A 20,095-nucleotide genomic window follows, 5' to 3' on the forward strand; every position below is an offset into this window, starting at 1 on the left:
TTATGATGCTAGCAAAATAGGACAGAAATGATGTACTGCTCTGTTCTTGTGTGTTTTCTTCATCAGCATATTCCCTATTTTATTACTATTTGCAGACCATATTCTGTTGGATAATTTTGGATTAAGGAATTTGGATAAATGAATACAAGTGTCTGAAGCTGTTACTTTTTTTCTCACATTCTTGCTCCCCATGTACCACTATCGTTTGCACTCCTTCCGTCCCCCCAACCCCTGATATCCTACTCTGAACAAATCCTTAACGATACAGAGCATTTCTGAAGAAGTAGCCTTCCCGTTGATGTGTTACAAAGATGAAGATGAGGAGCTATGGCAGGAGGATCCATACGAGTATATTCGAATGAAATTTGGTAAGGTCTGCACAAATATCCTTGGATTTGATTGTGCTATCGATTTTTCAAGTGTATGTCTAAAAGCAGAGAGAACCCGATAATGATTTCTATTTCCTCTATGTTGTGTCAGCCAAAAAGTAATTTTATTTAATTGTGAAATCAAGATAATTAAAACCAGCTGTGGTTGCTGCATGTATCACTTTAGGCAGTGCAATGGTCGTTGTTCATTAGTGTATGTGAAAAATGCACTTACATTTATTTGTAGATTGTTGAAATATTTTTCAGATGTATTCGAAGACCATGTGTCTCCAACCATTGCAGCCCAGAACTTCCTTTACACCGCTGCAAAGAAAAGAAAGGAGGTGAGATACCACTTCTGTATCAAATGGCATTCAGTTCGGCAGCTGTTAAACTATAATGTACTTGAACTGCAGCTTGAAGTTTTTAGCACTCTTCTGCTGCTGAAAACAACATTGGCTTTGAGGTCTGGAAAGTTGGACACGACTTTTGGCTATTTTATGTGACTTAGTACTATTGCTGCAGTGGCTGGGTCTCCAGGTTGGGTGTTATATCAGGACTATAAACCACACCGTTAATCAAGTCCTTTACAACATTAATTACCACCTTGAGAGACATGAGATCCAGATAATTGATAATAATGTCAAAAACACCACTTTCCCATTAGGTATTAATTTGAAAGTGGAGCCTCACAGCAAGAAGATGCTTTATACAGTTTTGGCATTGTTAACAGCTGAGCGCTATAAATTTGAGGAGAATCACAACGAGTGAGGCTTTCTCCAAATTAATAATAGCGAGCACGGTTGAGATACAATCAGAATGATGCAACTACAGCAATATCTGACTCGCCTTTCTTTTTAAAACAAGAATTGAGCCTTGACCTCGCAATATTGGTGGAAATAGTTGGAGGTGAAGAGAGAGTTAGTACAACAAAATCTGTTTGTTCAGCAAACTCAACAATTTAAGCGATGCACCACTAAAAACAGCTGATTTTGTTAGCAGAGAGATTCTTTAAGCAGACCCTTCAAGAACTACAAACACTACTCATGACCAGAACGCCAGCAAAGATTCCTGAAATAGGTGTGATGAATTCTCCAGTAAAATACAGTGAGTGGAGGAATGTTGCACAAAAATGTGTATTCAAAATCAGTCCCAGGGCTGATGAAGAAATCATCCCATAATCTTCATTCCCTCTGGGACTTGTGGCACAATATACAAGATTTTAAGAACTTTTTTATAATAATTTATCAATGCATCAAAACCTCGGTGACAAGTTGTTTCAACAACTTGTTGTGCCTTAGAATTTTATTTGTATTCCTATGGCCTGGGGTTTGTTGCACGTGGAATGGAGGTCAAGTGCTTCACGTGTAAAAGAGAGCCAGTTCTGGAGCAGACTTTCCTGTCACCATGTGTTGGGCACAGAGAGGCATGGTAAAAGATTGAGGACAGGCCACCTATGAGTTTGCTGGGCCAAATTTGCTGGCTCTGGATTGTTGGAGGAAATCCTTCTCTGCGGAGAAGATGGATTGTACCTCCCAAAGCAAGTATCAAGTTTTTGCATGCTGCTGACTAGGAAATGTTGTGTAATGCTTACAGCTCAACTGCACCAGACTGGGGTATCATAGCTATTGCAGAAACAGGGCTGAGGCAGAGACAGGATTGGCAGCTGAATGTTCCACAGTATAGATGCTGTAGGAAACGTAGAAGGGGGGGAAGAGAGGAGGGGAGTTGTGTTTTTCATTAGGGAAAACATCACAACAGTACTTAGGATATTCCTGGGGATCATTCAATGAAGCCTTATGGGTGGAGCTGAGAAATAAGGTGGTGATCATTTTGACGGGATTGCATTTTAGGCCCCTCAATAGTCAGCAGAAAATTGAAGACCAAATATGTCGGGACATCGCAGATATTAGTAAGAATAATAGGGTCCAAATAGGGGGTTTTAACTTTCCAAGCATAGACTGGGACTGCCATGGTGTTAAGGGCTTGGATGGAAAGGAATCTGTTAAGTGTGTTCATGAAAACTTTCTCAATCAAGTTGATTGAGAAAGACGGCCCTACTAGGGAAGGGGTATAACTCAATCTTGTCTTGGGAAGTAAGGCAGGGCAAGTGGCTGTGCGCTTCGGGACTAGTGACCATAATTCTAATAATTTTAAAATAGTTATGGAAAAGAATGGATTTGATCCACAAGTTAAAGGTCTAAATTGGGGCAAGGTCAATTTTGATGGCATGAGTGACGAAATTTTAAAAGTTGGTTGGAGGAGCCCGTTGGCAGGCAAGGGGATGTCTGTCAATTGGAAGGCTTTCAAAAGCGAGATACTAAGAATTCAAGGACAGCATGTTCCTTCGAGTATGAAGGGCAAAGCTGCCAGGAGTAGGGAACGCTGGATGACTAGCCATATTGAGGCTCTGGTCAGAAAAAGGAGGAAGCATATACCAAGCTTTGACGGCTGGGACCAGGTGAATCCATTGAGCAGTGTGGCCAGTGTAGGAGTACACTTAAAACGGAATTCAGGAGGTCAAAAAGGGGACATGAGATACCTTTGGCAGATAAGGTTACGAATAATCTCAATAGATTCTACAAGTATATTAAGGGCAAAAGAGCAAACTAGGGAGAGAATAGGGCCCCTTAATGATCAACAAGGCTGTCTATGAGTGGACCGAAGGAGATCGTTGAATCAGTATTTGCTGTGGAGAAAGACATGGAAGCTAGGGAACTCGGGGAATTAAATAATGATGATTTGAAAAGAGTCCACATTACAGAAGTGAAGGTTCTGGGGGTCTTAAAAGGCATAAAAGAAGATAAATCCCAGAACCTGATCTCAGGACATTGTGGGAAACTAGGGAAGAAATTGCAGGTCCCTAACAGAGATATTCGTATTGTCGATAGCCACAGGTGAGGTGCTGGAAGACTGGAGGTAGGAAACTGTTGTGCCATTATTTTAGAAAGGTTGCAAGGAAAAACCAGGGAACTACATACTGGTGACCCCTACATCAGTGGTAAGTTGTTGGAGGGATTCTGAGAGGCAGGATCTATGTGCAGTTGGAAAGGCAAAGACTGATTAGGGATACTCAGCACGGCTTTGTGTGACAAACTTGAATGAGTTATTTGAAGAGGTGATCAAGAAGATAAATGAAGGCAGAGCAGTAGATGTTGTCTACATGGACATTAGCAAGGCCTTCGACAAGGTTCTGCGTGGTCTACTAGTTAGTAAAATTGGAGCACGTGGGATGCAGGGAGAGCTAACCTGTTGGAAACAAAATTGGCTTGACAGTCGGAGACAGAGGATGATGATAGAGTTGGAGGTTTGTGACCAGTGTTGTGCCACAAGGATTGATGCTGGGTCCACTGTTTTCCATCATTTATATAAATTATTTGAATGAGAATATAGGAGGCATGGCTAGTAAGTTTGCTGATGACACTAAAATTGATGGTATAGTGGATAGTGAAGAAGATGTTGTATTTGATGAGACAAACCAGGCAGGGTGGTCTAAGCCCGAAACGTCAGCTTTTGTGTTCCTGTGATGCTGCTTGGCCTACTGTGTTCATCCAGCTTCACACTTTGTTATCTAGGATTCAGACGGTTAATGGGTTCTGGGGAGTGTAATTGAACAGAGGGATTTAGGAGTTCAGGGACATAGTTCCTTGAAAGTGGCATCACTGGTATACAGTGGTGAAGAAGACATTCAGCATGCTTGCCTTCATCGGTCATAGTGTTGAGTATAGGAGCTTACTCGTCATGTTATGGCTGTACAAGACATTAAGGCCACGTTTGGAGTACTGCAAACAGTTCTGGTCATCCTGCTATCAAAAGGATGTTATTAAACTGGAAAGGGTGCAAAAAAGATTTACAAGGATGTCACCAAGACTGAAAGATTTGAGTTATTAGGCTGGGACTTCGCTGGAGCATAGGAAACTGAAGAGTGACCTTATGGAGGTTTATAAAATCATGAGGAGCATAGATCAGGTGAATAGCCAAGGTTTTTTCCCTAGAGTAGGCGAGGCAAAAAGTAGGGGGAATATGTTTAAGGTGAGAGGGGAAAGATTTAAAAAGGGACCTGTGGTGCAAGTTTTTCACACAGAGGGTGGCGTGTGTATGAAACAAGCTGCCAGAGGAAGTGGTGGAAGTGAGTACAATTACAACATTTCAAAGGCATTTGGGCAGGTGCATGGATTCAAAAAGTTTCAAGGGATATGGGCCAAATGCAGGTGAATAGAACTAGTTCAGTTTAGGAAACCTAGCTAGGTTGGGCCAAAGGGTCTGTTTTCATGCTGTATGACAGACCAGACCCTGAAGCCTGGTACAAGTCTCAAGTTCAATGCCCGGTTATTTCCCCATCTTGACCAATGTAGATCCCTCTATAAATTAGTTGAAAAAAGCAAGCGTTAACTTGAAATATTTAATCATCTGTATTGCAAACTTTCTTTTTAAAATCATTCATCCTCGTTCCATTGTTTTGTCACTTTGAACTGACTTGACTTTTGTAGGTTTTGCCAAAGATGATGAGCTTTTGTTACCAGATCTTGACAGACCCAAGTGGTGATCCTCGAAAGAAAGATGGAGCACTGCATGTAATCGGTTCTCTGGCAGACATTCTGCTGAAAGTAGGTTGATGAACAAAGATATTTATGTCAATCTCACCTTGATAGTTTCGTCAGTATAAAGCTGTGCTGAAGGAACCAGAGGCTTGTACATTTGAAGTCTAGTCCGTGCTGTGTTAGGTGATTTTTGCTAGGAAGTAGTTGGGCTCTGTAATTGGGGAGAAATCCAGCACTTTGCAAGGATCTGAAGAGGGATCTGGGAATTGGACTAATGGATAACTCTTTCAGAGTTGACAGAGGCACAATAGGCTGAATATCCATCATTTGATTTGCACGATTTTAATGACGTCTGCAGAGGACATGCTTAATTTTGAACACATGGGACTGGCCTTTGCCTCTCCTGTCTCTGAGAATAGCATGATGGCATTCATTGTCTAGGCTCATGCAAGTGGATTCATCATTCTGCTGAGGGCTCCCTCCTAACAGTAAGCATTTTCAGACAAAAAGGATGGAAGGAAAACATAGATAATCTGTTTTCAAAACTTGCTCCTACTTTCTCTGAAGTAGAATCCGAACGTGAAGTATCAAGAAATGCCACAAACATCCAGCACATAGCTCAACCACAATAAGTGTACTTAATATTCTGTGAGTTTATAAATCCTCATGGCCCAAAATATAAACTGTGTACACTTTCATTGGTGTAGTTTTATATTTCTGAAAGAGCATACCTGTTTTGGACAAGTGCATGTATTGGTAATATCCTGTCACTAAAGGTCACCAGTGGACCTTGACAAAACAATAAAGACATCTTAAATTTGGTAAAGATACTATTTCCCTTAGTAAAAATTCTACTTTGACCTGACCTGCACTTTTTACATTTCAAACATAACATTTGAACATGATTAACATCAAGCAGCAAAGACTAAGAACAACACTGGTCAATATAAAAAAAAGATGTTACACTCTGCCCTGCAGTTCTTGTTTCAGCCTCAAATTTGGTCGAGCACTTCATTCTGCACACGTCTCCCATAAAAGACTCTCTGTTTCCACCACACTAATGTAGATTGGAGTTAACTTTGCCATGTGGGATTGTATCAGGTAGAACCTTTTCAAGCCAACAAAAATTTCCAGGCCCTCAACTGAGTTGGTTTTGACCCCACATTACAGATGTTTGAGGTCAAAGAGCCTCAATGAAATTGAAGTCATTCACAATCTGGGAAAGTTCTCCACAGACTGGAATCAGATTTAGCATGAAGAAAAATGGTTGTGGGAAACTAATCACACCAGCTGCAGGACATCCACAAAGCCTCAGTTGTTGAAACAGTCCACTCGTGTGTCCAGTAAGACTTGAACAACATTCAGGCTTGGAAATAAAGTTATAAGTAACCCTTGAATTACCTAAGCATTAGGTTTTGGTCAACTCAAGAGAAAGTCTAACCTCCTTTTGTTGCTTTGCAATCGAATTCCTGTCACCAAATTCCCTCAACATCAACATCCTGGGATTTGCCATTGTCAAGAATTTAGTTAAATAGCCATATAAATGTTATGACGACAAAAGTAGGTCAGAAGCTGGAAATTCTGCAGTGAACCATTTGCCTCATGACCTTTCAAAGCTTTTCCATCATCTTCAAAGCACAAATCAGTATGATGGAATACTGTCCACTTGGCTGGGTAGGTGCAGCTCCAGCAACACTTCAGAAGCTCAGTGCATCCAGGGTAGTACACTCACTTGATCAGTACCTCTTTCACCTAAACACAGACACATCATGGCTGATGTATGTGCCATCTGCAAGATACACCTTAACAATTCACCAAGTCTTTTTCAGTAGCACCTCCTAAACCCATGACCTCTACCAGTGGGTGACATGGTGGCTCAAGTGGGTGGCACAGTGGCTGGGTGGTTAGCACTGCTGCCTCATGGCGCTAAGGACCCAGGGATTCGATTCCACCCTTGGGTGACTGTCTGTGTTGAGTTTGCACATTCTCCCCGTGTTTCCGTGAGTTTCCTCCGGGTGCTCTGGTATCCTCCCATGGTCGAAAAATGTACCGGTTGGGGTGGATTGGCCGTGCTAAATTGCCCTTAATGTTCAGGGATGTGTAGATTAGGAGGGTTTTAGGGGGATGGGTCTGGGTGGGATGCACTGTGGGTTGGTATGAACTTGTTGGGCCAAAGCGCCTGTAAGGATTCTGTGATGGCTGTATGAACACTTACAAGGACAAAGAAAGCAGGTACATGGGATTGCCACCAATGGGATGGTCTCCTCCAAATTGCACAGTGTCCTGATCTCGAACTGTACTTTGATTGTTTCAATACCACCGGGTCAAAATCCTTTAACTCCCTACCTAGTAGCCCTCTGTATTTTACCAAATATACTAAAGTGATTGAAGAATGCAGGGCAATCAGGGATGGTCACTAGATGCTTGCCTTATTGGTGACACCCATGTCCCATGAATAAAGAAAAAAACACTATCTAGCTCACCATTCCAAGCACGTCTAGCTTATTTAATATTATTTTGACAGTTACCTCCCCATATTGTGCATTTTATTTTCTTCTTGCTTCGTTGACTGAACTAATGCTTAATTTCTGTTTATACCAACAGAAAAACATGTACAAGGGCCAAATGGAATTGATGCTTCAGAATTATGTATTTACACTCTTTAACTCAAATCTAGGCTATCTCCGAGCTCGGGTAAGGTCACTCACTGTGTGATTGATTTTGTGATGAGTAGTTCCAACTAATGAGCGTTGTTGTCCTGTTGTCTCCACTTTGAGGGGCAATAAATATTTCATATGGCTTATGAATTCTGTAAAAAAATGTAACAATGTTGGTCAGCATCTGTAGAATTAACATTTTAGAATGTTGACAGAAAGAGTGTTTGCAAGAAACAAGTACTTGAGCCACATGACCAGCAAACTGCTTAAGGAAAGAACCAGTAATTCATGGATGATATTAAATATTTGACCTCACCTTTTTTCTCCCCAGTTTAATGGCTTGAATTTATGTTGCAGCTTTAAGGAGCAGAGCGTCTCACAGTGCTACATAAGAGTTTGTCAGGCAAGAGTTTGACACCGAGGCACTTGAGATATCAAGAAAGCGGGCCTAAAGCTAGTAGGTTTTCAATTGTGTCTTAAGGAAGGAGAGGGAGGCAGAGATTTTTAATGAGAAAATTCCAGAGTTTTTGGGCCCAGCTACCTTGGATAAGGAACTTGGCCATCAATAGTTGGAAGAAGAAAACTGGGGAAAACTGGAGGCAAAAGTTGATGATCCAGTGATGTCATGGAGGGTTGTACTGGTCAAGATATGGTAGCTGCAGTATCACTTTTGTAGTTTTGCAGAAGGGTTTCACTCGATACAGTGATCTGTTTTACTTCTTCACAGCTGCTATTGATTTCTTGAGTAGTGGGTGCTCTGTGTCCATTCCAGATTTCCAGCTATTAAGAGTCAGATTTCCAATTGATACTTAATCATTGTATTAACTTGAGGTTTGGAAGTTAGAGCTATTGGCTTTGAGTTGTTAGCCTGTGTGGTTAGTTAAGCTGCTGGAATGTTAACAGTTTAATTTATAGCTAGTTGAAAGTGGTTTGTGTACTTAGATTTAACTCAACCAGTGCACTCTTGTGATCCAGTCGTAGCATTCCTACCTGTGGACCAGGAGACCCGGGTTCGAGTCCCACCTGCTCCAGAGATGTGTAACAACATCTCTGAATAGGTTGATTAGAAAAATAGGTTGACTCAACCAGTGCCCTCTTATGGTGTGACAGTAGTGTTCCTCCCTCAGACATTTGAGGCCTGGGTTCAAGTCTCACCTGCTCCAAACATGTATAATGACATCTCTGAGCCAGTTGATAAGAGAAATAGGCTAATAGAAGAAATTGACTCAACCAGTGGAGGTTATTGTGGTGTAGTTGTAGTGCCTGTAGCCCTCAGTCAGAAGGCCAAGATTCAAATCGTAGCAGCTCCAGAGGTGTGTCATAATATCCCTAACAAGTTGATTTAAAAAGTTCCTTAACTCAGCCAGTAAGTTTGAAGCCTTCTTCCATCATACTGACCCTAGTTCTGAGCCAGGAGGACTTGTTTCCTGTTGTACACATTGCAAAGTAGAAAATTGGACGGTTCCTGTCTGAGTCCATTTTAATATACTAATGGACGAATATTGTCCACATCCTATCTAATCAAACTCACACATGTGTGTGAAATGTTGTATTTCAGTCTAATCTTCAAACTTCTTTGCACCTAAAATTAAGAGTACACCTGACATGGCAAGTCAGTTGATGGAAATTCTTTGTGACTGAATATTAGAATACAGAACAGATCTTTTAACCTTGGATGTCTGAATGCATGAATTGCAAATAGTTAGTATGGAGGTACAGCACGTGATTAGAAAAACACATTTTGTTTTATTCACTCATGAGATGAGGCATCGCTCGCTAAGCCAGCATTTAATTTCCACTCTAATTGCAATTAAAGAGTCAACCACGTTAGACCATAATCATTTATTGCGAGGGAAATTGAAGGCAAAATTGGGGATGTTGTGCTTCAGTTATACAGGGCATTGGTGAGACCACATCCGGTGAATTCTTACAGGATTGTCTTTATTTGAGCATGTTGGAAACAATTCAGAGTATGTTTACTACAACAGTCCCTGAAACAGACAGGTTCTCTTATGAGGAAATAATGGACCGGCTATGCTTCTTTCATCAATGGCATAGTGGCCAAGTCAATGGCCTCACGACATTATCGCTAAACTGCTAATCCAGAAACTCAGCTAATGTTCTGGGGGTCTGGGTTCAAATCCTGCCATGGCAAATAGTTGGAATTTAAATTCAATTTTTAAAAAAGTCTGGAATTAAGAATCTGATGATGACCAGGAAACCACTGTTGACCCATCCGGCTCATGAATATCCTTTAGGGAAGGAAACTGCCATCCTTACTTGGTTTTGCTGACATGACTGCAGACCCATAGCAATATGGTTGAATCTTAACTGCTGTTTGGGCAATTAGGAATGGGCAATAAATGCTGGCCTAGCTGACACGGACATCCTATGAGTGAACAAAAAAAATTGTTTAGAAGAGTAGGACGCTCCTTGACTCATCTTGACGGGGTAGATATGGGAAGGATGTTTTCTGTTGTGGGGAATCTAGAACTAAAGGTCATCTTTTCGAAGTAAGGCATTGCCCTTTTAAGACTGAAGTAAAGAGAAATGCTTTTCTTACTGTGGGTCATAAATCTTTGGAACTCTCTTCCTCAAAAGATAGTAGAACAAGATCTTGGATTATTTTTAAGGCAGAGGTTATTTCTTTTTCAGCAAGGGAATGAAAGGCTTTTGGAAGCTGGGGGAAATGTAGAGTAATCCAGTCAGCCGAGATCATATTGAATAGCAGTGTAGGCGAAAGGCACCAAGTGGCCGACTCCCGCTTCTAACTCTTTTACATTCGAAAATGATGTTCAGTCCTGTTAAGAAAACATAACTGCAGGTTACTTACTCTTAACAAGGTTGTAATCAAACTGTGTAGTACTGAACAGAAATCTTCACAAATCATTGTATCATAATTAAGAGAACGTCTATTCTTCCTCATGGGATGAGTAAATTCATGTGACCAGTTGTGTGCCGGGAATGATAGTATAGCAATGATCTATAGAGGTTTATAAAATCATGAGGTGGATGGATAAGGTGAATAGCAAAGGTCTTTTCCATAGCATAGCGGAGTTCAAAACTAGAGGGCATGTTTTCAAGGTGAGGGGAAAGATGTAAAAGGGACTTGAGCAGCAACCAGGAGGTGGTTCGTATGTGGAATAACGTACCAGATGAAGTGATAGATGGGGGTGCATTTACAACATTTAAAAGATATTTGGACAGTTAGATGGATAGGAAAGAGGGATATGTGCCAAACATGGGCAAATGGGACTAGTTTAGTTTGAGAAACTTGGTCGGCATAACGAGTTGGACCGAAGTTGATTCCGTGCAGTATGACTTTGATTCTCTAACTAGACTGGAAATCCTGTGGTATGGTTAATGCGCTGGAGATGCACGTTCATGTCCCATCATGTTAGCATGGGAAATGTAAATTATGTTACTTCATACATCTGGAATAAAAGATGCGCTCAGTGTTATTGAGCATGAATTTATTGGATTGTGTTCAAGACACATCATATAGTTCTTGGCAGGTAGAATGTCACCTAATCTTCATTTGTACATGCCCTTTAACTGCAGCTCATCTGAAACTAGACTTTTCCTCACAGCAGTTGATTTTTTTTTTAAACAATCCTTTTCTGAAGTCTTGTTCACAATTAAACTGCAGAAATGCAAAAAGATTCAATCATTGCACAGTGCTTTAATATTTCGCAGGAATTAATTTTTGTATTCCAATCTTAGACCTATCTGATAACTTTAAAACTAAATTTAAAATGAGCTATTTTAAATTAATCTTCTTACATCTCTATATCCATGGATGTATTTGTTTCTTTTCGTATGGAATTTACATTGTTGGAATAACCCACATAGTTTTTTTTGTCTTTTGTTGTTAAAGACACGGTAGTAAAAATTGCTAGTTTGCATCAAACAGTTCTATCTGTCATACTTCAGGGCTGTCTTTGTCGAAGGGAACGCTCCAATAATAAATGTTGCCATTTTGAAAACTGGCAATACCAGGCAAGATCGTCTGCCTCCTGTTTGATAGGAACCATGCGCATCTTCTATGCTTACACACCAACACCAGACAAAATCCTTCCATATAATTGCAAATTGTTGATATGATCTCCATCTTGGATTTCAACATTTTGACATTTGGTCTGAATTAGCATGATCTGAAATATCAGTTTGAATACTTGAATTTGCATTAAAGTTCAACCTTTCCTGTCAAATTCCTCGATCTCCACTTTGTCACAATATGTATCTCAGTGTTTTGTAAATTTTGGAAACTGAAAGAATATATGAAAATGTTTATCGCTGACTTAAATGCAGCAATTCATTGCTGATGAGTTGAAGACGCATCGCCAGCCAAATAGCTGTGAAAAGCTTAGTTGTAAAACAGTATTTCATCTTTCTGATCCTTGACTTTGACAAACTATGTGTCAGACAATTGAAGGAACCATATTATTCCCAATTCTGTTTTGAAACAGTGCAGCTACCATTGTATACTACTGAAATGTTCCAATCTCCACAGTCAGATCTTTGTCCAGCCACATGGATTGGCGTACGTGCAATTGCCCAGAAATTAACTAAATTAATTGCAACCATGTTCTTTTACAATATAAGGTCACTGGTTTCAAATAGAACTGAATATATTACTTACATCTGACTTTGTTTCCAGGCCTGTTGGGTTCTTCATTCATTTTGCAATCTAAAGTTCACAAATGATCTTAACTTGAGAAATGCTGTTGAGTTGACAAAGAAGAGTTTAATTGAAGACAAAGAAATGCCAGTCAAAGTAGAAGCCGCCATTGCTCTGCAGACGCTTATTAGTAACCAAGATCAAGGTGAGTCAAAGAGAGGTCTTGCACTGAAACATTACCTATCGTTATTACAATTTGTGCAGGTTTGTTACCATTACCTGTTTGTCACAAGTGATAACTGTCCAATTCTTTACCAAATATTTGGATTCAAGCAAGTAATTATCCTTCTGTTTTATGTTTTTATTGTTAAAATAAAATTGATCCTAAAACTTTTCTTAATTTAGCTTATTTCCGGTTAACTGTGTAAAAATTGTTTGTATATCATGTTATGACAGTTTAACAATATCACTGAACCAGTACAGAAATGTTTTGAAGGAAATAGTTATTGATGACTGTTGTTGATGTTTAAGATGACCCACACTGTCTATTAATCAGTTTGCAGAATACTTACACAGTATTACATAAAGGCCTGAGGTTTTTTTTGGTCTTCTCTTATTGCTAGCTGCACTAAGATGTGTTGTTTCCTCTGCTGCTGGATTTGCCAAATTAGAATTGAATGGTCTAAAAAACTATGATCTGACTGGATTGACTCTAGGTCTCATACTGGTGCTTCCATAAGATAATTGAGAGTTGATTTGTAGAAAAATACAATCAGTACACTTAGACCCATTTATTGTGGGAGGAGTTGGAACAGTTTTCACCTTTTAGTCTTCGTCATGTCAGTAATAGCAGGCTAGGAAAACATTTGGCTGGATAGAAAACTGAATAGATGTGTCAATATTGCTGGTTCTCTTGAACATGGATATTTCAATTTATTGGCACTATACCTGTTACTTGAAAGGAACTAGTATGAATAGTATGAATCTAATTTCACCTCAGAACACTTGCTGCATTGCAAGCTCTTATTTGGAAATATGCCTGTTTGATGGTCGACTTTGATAGTCGATCATAAACTAGCCACTGTTCATATGAGTAAGATTTGGAATCTTAGTGTTCTTGACCACAAACCCAAACCACAAATCAGTAGTGTTTTCAGCTGAGGTTGCATTACTTTGGAGCAAAACAAAATACATGATTAACTGGATTATCACTGCAGGGATGCTAACCTCCAGAAGCTTCCTCTCCAAATTATCATTTTCTTTTCCATAATGCAACGTCCGTTGAGGATATAGAGAAATGCAAAAACTCAGTCTAATTGACACCTAATTGAAGTGCACCATAGATTTGTGGCAAGTGAAAGGAAGTTGAGAAATAAAGAGAAGGTACTGCAGCTAACACATTGACATTTGCTCCCCAGCTAAGGAATATATAAAACCATCGGTTAGGCCAGTAATGCAGGAACTGCTCCACATTGTCCGGGAAACTGAAAATGATGATCTCACCAACGTCATTCAGAAGATGATATGTGAATACAGTGAGGAGATGACCACTATTGCTGTTGACATGACACAGCATTTAGTAAGTACAGAGATATAGATCTATCAGCAAAATTATTGGTTTGATAGCTTGACTCTTTTTTTAATTAAATGATCCTGCCTGCGTGAATTACAGATTAACTTCCTACCTTGACTTAATGGTAGAACCCTGGCCTCTGAGTCTGCAGGTTATTGGCTTACATCTCCAGTGTCTTGGGCAAATTCCTAACCTGATAATCCCATTGCAGTTCTTCTGTCAGAGGGATCATGTTTTGGATGAAATATCAAACTGAAATAAAGAACTGTAAACACCAACAGCCTTTTTGAGTAAAAAGACATTTTTTCTAAAAAAGGCAATATTTCAAAGAAAGGCACGAGAATCTACTGTGAGAATATCCGATATTTAACCTCCAATCACAATTGCATTTTAAAACACGTGGGACCGATTATCTATCAGTTGTCTCATTGCTGTGTGGACTCTTGCTGAGCGCAAAAGGGCTGTTGTGCTTCCTGCATTACAACAATAACAAAACTTCAAAAGGACTGTAGAAATTAATTTCAACTTTAATGTTTTAAAGAATGAATATTGCAATCTTGAACAGCTGTTGCTTGTAACAAATATTTTTTACTTATGTAGTATCTTTAATAGAATCAAATGTCCCAGGTTGCTCCAAAGAACCAATCCTTTCTCCATTCAGTTACAGTACATTTACAGAAATGCAAAAAATCTTACTATTAATCCCTTCAGTCAGAAATTGACTTGATGCTTAGTTTTTCAAGAGTGTAAAGATTTGACTGTGCCCTTTCTGATGGCAGCAGTGGTCAACGTGCAACTCAAACTGCCTGGGGTTCTTCACCTTACAAAAATAAGTTATGGTATGTGGATCTCTGGATGGCTGCACCAGTTGTGCTCAGTGGAGTACCATTTATTGTGAAATTGGACTAGAATTTAGCATGTAGTGAAAGCACTAAAGAACTAATATTCATTCCATTGAAAGTACCAGTATTAAAAAACATGCAGTTCTCATATGAACAGCAATGCTCCCAAATTTAAATAGTTTAACCTCCGCCTCCCTGGTCTTCAGTTCTACAACGTAAATTCCAGAATGTATAGCGCTTTTTCAGGTATTTTTCTTCAAAGGTCAAAATCTGAAAGGTTGACTGTCAGTTTCTATACGCTAGATTTCTCCCCATGAATGTTGCCTGACCCATTGTGATCTCCAGCTCTTTCTTGTTTTCATTCATTAAAGCTGGGATGTAGATTTAAACCTTGCATTCGCTGGCTAGATACTTATCACTGCAGGGATGCTAACCTCCAGAAAGGTGTCACATTAGTTTACTTGGTGCTGAGAAGGATAACTTAGATCACTTCTTAAATCCTATTTGAATGTATTGACATTGTAGCAGTCCCATCCATTCTTTTGGCACGCTTGTAAGCGACAGTATCTTGCTTTTATAACAGTGTCCTTAATGGTCTAGTAAATTTCCAAAACACTTAGAGGAACCTAATTCGACAAAAGCTAATACCAACTGAAGAAGGAGATATTGGAACAAGTGACCAGAGGTTTGGTCCAAAAACAGAGTTATATTGTAAACAGTGTCTTAGAAAAGGAATATGAGGGTGGAGAGATTTACATAGAGGATTACATATGACATGACAAGGCATAAGTTACATCAGAACATGGCATAATAGGCTATTCAGCCCCTCAATTAAGTACAGTGTAGCCCATCTGAGTATGGCCAGTTGTGATTGGGAAGAAGAATTAGGAGTTCATGACAGGATGGAGATGGAGGAAAGCGTTTCTGAGGTTGAGACTGGAGGAACTTCAGAGATCAGGAAGGGAATGGCTATGGACGTATCAGAAATGAATAAGAGGTGCAAAACTATCTTAATAAGAATTGGATATCTGCTGCTATCATGGCTGCGAAAAATCCAAACTGCATCCCTATTCTTCAATCTCCTGTTGGCATCAGTGAGTGCACTATATTTTTTGTTACATTGCAATTAATCGATGACAAATTGATGATTAAGGGTGACAACTGCATTCAGACCTAGATTGAAAGCCATAAACTCTGGGTTGACCATGATTCATTTTGCTCAATACTTTTGATATTACTGCCGTTGGCACTCCTACCTGTTGACAATAAATTTTAATGTGCAAAGTATGTGAAGGATACAAATTCTTTGAAATATTTTGATACCTGCAAGTTTGGAAATACAAATACAAGGCTTTGTGCTTTTCATCTCAGGCCATGACTTTCAGCAAAGTCCTCCAGAGTGATGCTTATGAAGAGATAGAAGACAAAACAGTGATGGCTATGGGTATCCTAAACACAATAGACACCATCTTGACGGTCGTGGAGGCTCACAAGGAGGTCAGTGATCGTTTTGTTTGGGCTGAGAGCATTTACTCGTGAGATGGTTAGGTTCTTCATATTCTCAAACCAACATAGAAGTCAGGTAAGTGATACGCATGTTAGAAAAAAAGAGATGAAGCCTTTGACGTAACTTTGGCAGTTGTATTTTCTGTAGTGAAGTTCGTGAACAATGTACTCGTTTCAAGCAGGTAGAGCACACAGGCCAAGTTTATGTTGGTGGTGGGGAGGTAATGGATGATCCCTGAATATCAGTAAGAGAGGAATTTGACAGCACAGTAGTTTTGAGTGCAGTAGGGAATGAGCAAGAAGTAAGAGAGCCCTGTGTGTGTGTGTGTGTAAGTTCAAGATGGGGAGATGAAGTGGACAAAATAAATGAAAAGTATGGGGTGACAAGGATAGGCTTAATGTGTAGTTACACATACAACCAGTAGACGTGAAGACATTAGTGCAAACCTTGCAGAAAGTTATATGTCACTAAATTTAATTGAAGGAAATGGCCCCAAATTCAGCAACCTGTTTATCCTTCTGGAAATCAATTTGGGAGTTTTGCACTGCTTGCTGCTCAAGTGTCCACGATCAGATAGTGCAATTTCAAAACAGTTTCTCTTTTCTTCATACAATAAGCTTGTGACTGCTCAGTGACTAAATAAGAATTTCGGAACCATTACCAGTCTACCAGGTTGCCTTCAAGAAAAAGCACAGTTATGTTCCCTACAGTGCATCGTTACTCTCTGCAGCAGATGTCTTTCTGTTGCCAATTCTCTTTTTATATATTTACCAGTTAAATATGCCCAGTTATCTTCTGAACATCTGTCCCCACAGTACCCCACACCTTCCACCTTGCTCTATTTACTTGTGCTGTTCATTCTGTTTGCAGGGAGGAATTGGTCAACATTCATTCTTAGTTCTCTCATGTGTTTAATGTAATCACACTTCCCAATACACTTTTACAAGTGTTATGAAACAAAAACAATCCAAACCTGCCGGTGGCCCAAGTCAATCTACTTACTTGTCTTTGTGCGACAGAAGCATGTGGCTCAGAAAGCACCTCTGAAAATAGAGAGAAAAATGAAATCTACAGTTAAAAGAAAAATTTTATTGAGCGAGGAGCTTGGTCAAATGATCTTTCCTGGTTCCTGGCATTTCATGGACATTCGTGGACTCTGAAAAATTCTTTTTCACTATTTTCATGAACTTCTTTTTTAAAGTTCATTTACTGGACGCGGATGTTGCTGACTAAGCCAGTATTTATTGGATGTCACCAGTTGCCCTGTTAGTGAGCTGTCTTCTTCAACTGCTGTAATCCTTGGGGTGTAAAGTACACTGTCAATTCTAGTAGGGAAGCGGGTGTCCAATATTTTGACCTGCAATAATGAGGGAGTAGTGATTATATCTCTAAGTCAGAATAGTATCTGCCTTGGTAGGGAACTTCCATGCATGCTGATGCTGCCCATGTTCTCCTAGAATTTGGAGGTTTTGGTTTTAAGTAGGTTTGTCAAAGGACCAATGATGAGCACATCTTACGGATGACAAACTGGTAGTCTTGAATGTTGTTGGAGCTGCACTAATTCAGACAACTGGGGATTATCACGTCTCATTCTCACATTCTTGCCCTATGCCTTGTAGATGATGATCACGAATTGGGGAGTCAGAGCTGAGTTACTCGCCATAGAATTCATGGCCTCTGAGCTACTCTTGTAGTCACAATATTCATGTGTCTGGTCGGTCCAGTTGCTGGTCAGTTTTAACCCCAAGATATCGATAATGGGGGATTCAGTGATGGTTGTGTCGCAGAATACAAAGGGCAATAGTTAGATTCTCTTGTTTGATATGATCATTGCCTGACACCTGTGTGGCCAAATGCTGCTTGCTGCTAATCAACCCAAGTCTGCATTGTGTCCAGCTCTGGCTGCATTTGAATATGAGCTGCTTCACTATCTGGTTTTGTTTTGCTCAGTCCTTGTTGCTCAATGTAAAATGAAATAGTTTGCTGCTTTTGTAGTTTTTACAGGGAGTGTTGTAATTATGTCATTCTAAAGGTTTACCCGTTAATTCATTGCGGGTGGTACAGCAGTCTCAACATTTTGTACTGCAACTCGGCTATTGTTCCAAGCAAGAGATGAGGCTTGTCTGTGCGACTTTTTAAGGAGCCCATTGAAGGTTTGATGCTGAAATAAGCTGCTTCATGATACTCTTAATTCTGAGAAATTTTGTCCCTATTCATGAAGAGTTATGTCTTCTTCAGTTAGAGATAAGAGAAGGTAAAACTTCTGGTAGCTGTAATCAGAAATTTGGATCTTTCTATTGCTTGCTCATCTCTATTGCTACCTATTTATCCCAGAGTAACAGTACGTATCGTTTTCCTCCTCCATCTCCACCCTATCCTCTAGATTACACTGCAGCTCGAGGGCATCTGTTTGCAGGTCATTGGACTAGTACTTCAGAAACACGTCATAGGTACAGTCTATATCTGTTGTTTGAACTTTTACTACTAAAATGTAATAGGGCCCTGTTAAAGTTGTACAAATGTTAGCATTTCTGTAATTGTCAGTGCACAAACACCTGACAGAATACTAAGAAAGAATTTACATTTACCTGGGAGCCACTTAGAATCTTAGAATGACCAAAGTAATTTACAGCTGTGAAATTGTAATAGATAATTATTGAAGTATTGATGCTGCGTTATTATAGAAAAACGCAGGAACTGTTTTGCACATAGCTAGGTCCCATAGTCAGCAAAGAAATAAATAGTCTGATCTGTTTTTAGGGCATGTTGCTTGAGGGATGAATATTGGCGAAGACATTGGGAGAACTCCCCTGCTTTTCTTTGAAATAGTGCCTTGAGATCTTTTACATCCATAAAAGACCAAATGGGCGTTAGTTTTACATCCTACCAGAAAGCCAATACCTCTAATGTTGCAGCTATCCTCCTGTAGTGGACTGGGTGTCAATGAAATTTATGTAATCGGATGTAGGACAGGAGTGCAACCTCTGAGCCATGGCTGATATATGTTGATATTGACTGTTTAATGTGATTTTTTTTGCCATTTCTCAATATATTGAGCATCTCTGACATATCATTATTAAGTGGTTGTCGGTTTGCTTATACATTCCTTTTGTAACTGCTGTACTAAAATGCCCTGTAATCTTGCTAGTTTTTATTCTGATGTTACTTTTACTCCTGATGAAAGTTTAACAGTTTTCCTTTATTTGCGATTTCTTAGACAGTAATCCCTGCTTTCTTTCTGCTCCAGAATTCTATGAAGAGGTTCTGTCCCTTGCATATAGCTTAACATGTCAAGTCATTTCACCTAATATGTGGCAACTTCTTGGCATTCTTTATGAAGTCCTTCAGCAAGACTGCTTTGAATATTTCACAGGTATTCCTAGTTTTTCCTTTGAATATACTTCAAAAAATACACATTGCAACAGCAGTGTTTGGCTTCAAATGCACCATTTATCTTTTGATGATGACATCAAATATGGTATATCTGTACAACAGAGAATTCAAATTCAAGGTAATCCCACATGACTAAACTTGATAAAATGTATTAAGTTGACTAATTTTTTTTGAAGCAGATTTGAAACTTTTTTGTCTGAATCTCTTTGCTGTGGCAACTTACTTGAGTGTGAAAGCAGACATAAGCTAATAAATAAGGAAGACAACCCATCCATTATCATTGCAGTTCTAAGCATCTTGCTTATAGACTAACATGAATGTCAGAAAAGTAATATTGCTGGCTTAGCCTGCACTGAAGTCTGTACAGGGCTTGATTAAAGACCATGAGAAAAATCATCTGAAATTGTGCCATGAAGATTTCAGAGTAGTTTTGTACCGAATGTAAATGAGTTATGAGAATAATATCTTAAGAGAGGGTTTGATCAATCCTGCAGTAATAAGTTGTTGATAAAATTGATGTGATTTAATTGTTCCAATGTTTAACCAGATCATTTAACATTGACTTTCACGTGCTGTTCATGTTGTTTGTCTCA

The 20,095-nt window shown here is 39.5% G+C and overlaps 1 protein-coding gene across 4 annotated transcripts in view; it reads left to right on the plus strand.

Moving 5' to 3' along the window:
* Positions 1-20,095, plus strand: part of ipo8 (importin 8) — a 154,782-nt gene that overhangs the window by 98,881 nt on the left and 35,806 nt on the right. For all 4 annotated transcript variants that reach the window (XM_048548923.2, XM_059652283.1, XM_048548924.2 and 1 more), the window contains 9 exons: positions 269-368; positions 636-712; positions 4,859-4,975; positions 7,514-7,603; positions 12,227-12,392; positions 13,606-13,766; positions 15,974-16,099; positions 18,493-18,559; positions 19,357-19,482. In XM_048548923.2, coding sequence (XP_048404880.1) covers positions 269-368; positions 636-712; positions 4,859-4,975; positions 7,514-7,603; positions 12,227-12,392; positions 13,606-13,766; positions 15,974-16,099; positions 18,493-18,559; positions 19,357-19,482 — 1,030 coding nt within the window. The remainder of the gene's footprint in view (positions 1-268; positions 369-635; positions 713-4,858; positions 4,976-7,513; positions 7,604-12,226; positions 12,393-13,605; positions 13,767-15,973; positions 16,100-18,492; positions 18,560-19,356; positions 19,483-20,095) is intronic.

The sequence above is a fragment of the Stegostoma tigrinum genome, chromosome 18 (assembly GCF_030684315.1).
Source record: "Stegostoma tigrinum isolate sSteTig4 chromosome 18, sSteTig4.hap1, whole genome shotgun sequence".
In the NCBI taxonomy this organism is placed as follows: Eukaryota; Metazoa; Chordata; class Chondrichthyes; order Orectolobiformes; family Stegostomatidae; genus Stegostoma; species Stegostoma tigrinum.